This window comes from Vespula vulgaris, chromosome 9 (assembly GCF_905475345.1).
Source record: "Vespula vulgaris chromosome 9, iyVesVulg1.1, whole genome shotgun sequence".
Taxonomy (NCBI): Eukaryota; Metazoa; Arthropoda; class Insecta; order Hymenoptera; family Vespidae; genus Vespula; species Vespula vulgaris.
In genome coordinates this window covers 4,241,853-4,246,181 of record NC_066594.1, presented here as the reverse complement: position 1 = coordinate 4,246,181, position 4,329 = coordinate 4,241,853, and the positions used below count along the sequence as shown (strand labels likewise).

Below are 4,329 nucleotides of genomic sequence, written 5' to 3'. Positions count from 1 at the left end.
ATATGTATACTCCGATGATAAAACTCGGCGAAATGCTTGATCGACAGTGGAAAAAAACTAACGTATTGTCCTTTAATAAAACTGACCACCCAATCCTAAAAGTCTTCCCGTAAAATTTCGAAGCCAAGCGAAAGAGTTTACACACGAGATCGGGTCAGATAATAAGAGGATTCGTTTACGAGGGCTCGTAAACCATGACGGACGTTACCAGGTGCGGAGCTCGTAAATATCAGTCGGCTCCGGGTCATGAATTTATGGACCGTCCGCGAAATCGTTGATAAGAATCGGTAAGTATCCGGTCATTGCACCGGGCAAGGTGCAAATGCAATGTATTGAGACGATATCAGTCGCAAAACCGAATTGTAATACCTTAAAATAGTTCACTCGTCGAGAAACTCGATTCATTTTCGAATTACAAATAGATGTAATCAGTCATTATTATAATATAGCTGTGTGTGTGTGTGTGTGTGTACGCATATTATATAACATTTTACACGGAAAAAGAATAATATTTTTCTATATCATCTTACGTACAATCATTTTTACATTTAATACGAATAAAATCCAATATTTCCCTGTCGTTTCTCCTGAAAATGATAATAATTGAATAAATTTTTAGAAGGAAGATATTCAAGCTAGCTTCAATTAAAAAAGTATATTTGAACAAAGGTAGAGTAATTATCGTTCAACGTGACGATATTTCATACCTAGTTTTTTGCTCCGGTCTTTCTCCATAATGGTAAAAAAATCTAAAATTATTCTCGACATTGGTATTCGTATGGTCACATTTTTGAGAATCCAAGAGATCTTTAAATTTATTTGTTTCCGTTATCGAGTCTGTCATGAAAGTAATAGTCTTCGAGAGAAGCGAAGAAACCTCTATGTTCGCTTTATGATCCTTCGTAACATGTCCTGGAGGTTGTTTTCTGTGAACCGGAAGCCTTTTCAGTTTATCTCCGACCTTATGATGAAATCTGTCGATAGAAGAGTAAAACTCGTCTGGCTTGCGAGTGAAAACATCGTAAATACTGTTCCATAAAGGATCAAAGTAATCCATTGAATTTGTTCCCACATTCGATGGATTATCATATGTCGGATTATCATTCTTCGAAATGGACAACTCGTTCGAAATAATCTCCTGGAAATCTTGACGATTCGTTGCATCGTTTACGCTATTTTTAGCATAAGAATCTTTGATATCGGCAGATTTCGTAACAGTATTCATCGTGTTAAATTTCTCGAAATCCGTAGGCGAGATTATTTCGGAATAAAAATTGGTAGCTGTCGAAGAATCGGAACTTCCGTCGCCCTTATATGTCTCGTAAATATTCGTTAAGTTATAAACATTTAGACCATCGTTCTTAGTTTTCGTTTGTGTTTTTTGCAATGTCATTTCTTCGAAAATTTCTGGTCGAATGGTCGACAACGAACTGATCGAATTAAATTCCTCGATGGACATTCTCGCATAGTTGGATTTTACTGTACTCGTTGAACTAGCCAAACTCGCAATTTTCTCTGTTGACATGGGAACTTCCACATTTCCATTTTCTGAACTTATCATTGTAGAGATTGTTAATGGTAACGTTACACCCTTCTTATTATCCAACTCATTATAAATGCTAACTTTCGTTATCTCTTTGTTTTGACTACTATACGTTGCTTCGTTTGCTATTTCCATCATAACATCTGCATTTGTTAATAATTTATTTACTTGTTGAGAAAAGGAATATTTAACCGTATTTTCGAAACAATCGGCTTTCGTAAATCTTTGTAAATTCGTATATGATGCAACGTTTTCACTATCATGATTTTCCATAGTATCGTTCTTCACATTATTTCCTTGTGTTTTTTTATTAAACTCCACACTAAGGCATTCAGCATTATCTTTCTTCTCTCCGTTTTCATTCGTCTTATTCCCATTTATATTTTCACGATGATCATCAATAACGTTGATATTCGTATTCCCAGAAGGTACTATCTCGGAACTAAAATTCGTACTCGTAAATTTCGTTTTCATAGTATTATTCCCAATGCTGTAAACATTTTCCGTATTAAAAATATTCTTGAAAATACAATTATTATTTGTTACATTTTGCATTATCGAAGAATCGAATAAAATTGTATTACTTGAATTGTTCATTAATATTTCAACAAGACAATATTAAAATATTTTATTAACGCGTTGACTCTTGTTAATTTAATGAATAAAATTAAGAAATTGAGATTCGTATTTGGCTTACCTATTGCTTGTTCTATCGAAGGATTTCTTTGGTATCAAACTTTGTTCCAATCTTTGATAAGCTATAATTAAAAGTTTAAACAGACATTCCAATTTCTCAGCGAAAATCGAACCTTTCTCTTGTGCATTACGTAATAACAACAATCTTGCCCAGTCAGATCTCAAAATACCAAAGGGTAAAGCCGTAACTGGGCATTCGAAACCAATGATCATCGAATCGATTGTAGGTACGTTCGCTAAATTCAATGTAGAAATGTATTCTTCTAAATTCGCAATATTTAATTCTAGACATTGGTCGTGTGATAACAGCGGCCTTTGCACTGTAAGTAAGACAACAAGGAAACGAATCAAAGAGATAATGAAAAACAAACAGAACGTAACAAAAATAGTATGATTTTTAAGATAACGAAACTTCATTAATCTGTTAAGCGGAAAGAATGAGTTATCTCGTCTCAAAGATTTCACTTCACACATAAAAGAAAAAATGTTATGTCCTAATTCTTCGCATTACGATTTATTACCAAAGTATAACCATTTTTTTTTTAATCAAAATAAATTTTATCCACTTATATCACATTCACCGAACGAAAATCTTCTTCAATTTAACAGATTAAGAAAATATAAATGCTTATATTTTTTATTTAAAATAGCAATATTTATTATAACGAAAAACGATGTAGACATTTAATAAGTCAAAAGAAATGATAACACTCACCGTTGTTTGCAAGAGCAAACGAAAGAAAAATGTAAGAGAAGGGAAAGAAAGGCACTAGTCGATGCATGACTACCACACGAACTGCGGAAAGACTGCACTATGTATATTCTATTTCGTTGGAATCGGCACTTCCTCGCTGCGGGAGTTGCAACATTTTTTCTCACTCGCTCATAGCCAACGACAATTCATGCTTACCATGTGAATTATTCACGATATTCTTTAGTTAGAAAGACTAAGACCAAACGAACTTATCGTATTCACTATATTCTCACAAGCAAGAAATTATTCGATATTTAAAATTCTTTCGTATATATGTATTCCTAATGTTCGTGAAGAAATTATATCAGATGAGATAACGAAACGATTAGAATTGACCACAAAGGAATTCCATGCAACATTTTTTTTTATTTTCTCGTGTCTCCTGGCAGATATTTCTATCTTACATAACACATTTTTCATCCGGACGAATAATTAATCGCGACTTGTACGAATACCCTGGCGCACAAACTCGACTCCAGTAATATTTAGGCTGTCACTTGATTTTCTTCATTTTTTTTTTTACAAGTTAGCCGGTGATCTCTCGTGTGTTTGTTCGACTACACTTCTCACTTCGTGTATGTATACATATAAAAATTATATTATATATTTATATATATATATAAAATATATATATAAATATATATATATACATATATATACATATACACACATATATATATATAGACCTACTATAGTACAATTACAAAGTAATTACATACATATTTATAATCGTCATAGAAGCGGCATTTAAATTCTACAGGCATCGTTTTCGATGGTGGATTTCGAAAGAAGATCTAAAGATCAAAGCATAATTGAGAATTCATTGAGTATAGATCACAGATAGGAAGCAGATATTATACGAATTTTTAACTACCTTTAGATTTTCTTCAAACAGAAAACATCAATTTTTTTTTATCGCTTATTTACTATTAACATCCAATATTTATAACGAAAAATATTATACCTCTTTCTTCAATTACTTTGCCTTATGTTAAATAAACATAATCTTATTTTGAACGTGCGCGATATCTACACATGAAATACTAATAATGCTAAATTCAAGGTTCGTTCGCATCCATCTCCAAATCCATCTTGTAAATGATGCCTGTTACAATATAAAAATCTCAAAACTGGTACTAGCGTCTTTCGCCTTCTTTATTTATACTATATATTTACACTTTATAAAGGGGCGATATTGTACACTGACAACAAAAGAAAAAAATCTATGTCATCTTCAGCGTAATAATGTATATAGAAAAAAAAAAAAAGAAAAAAAAAGAAATAAAAGAAACTTATTTTAGCCGTAGGATCGTATCCTTGTTTGTTGTTGTTGTTG

The 4,329-nt window shown here is 32.3% G+C and overlaps 1 protein-coding gene across 2 annotated transcripts; it reads right to left on the bottom strand.

Annotated features, from left to right (window-relative positions):
* Positions 1-404: 404 nt before the first annotated feature.
* Positions 405-3,197, bottom strand: LOC127066482 (uncharacterized). Of its 2 annotated transcripts, XM_051000275.1 has the most exons (4): positions 2,955-3,197; positions 2,241-2,559; positions 708-2,033; positions 405-587 (listed from the first exon to the last, which is right to left on the bottom strand). In XM_051000275.1, the coding sequence occupies exons 1-4, from the start codon at positions 3,019-3,021 to the stop codon at positions 527-529; spliced, it is 1,773 nt and encodes a 590-aa protein (XP_050856232.1). In that variant the 5' UTR covers positions 3,022-3,197; the 3' UTR covers positions 405-526. The 2 variants fall into 2 exon arrangements, with proteins under 2 accessions (XP_050856232.1, XP_050856231.1); XM_051000274.1 differs by having other exon boundaries at positions 2,241-3,197.
* Positions 3,198-4,329: the final 1,132 nt, after the last annotated feature.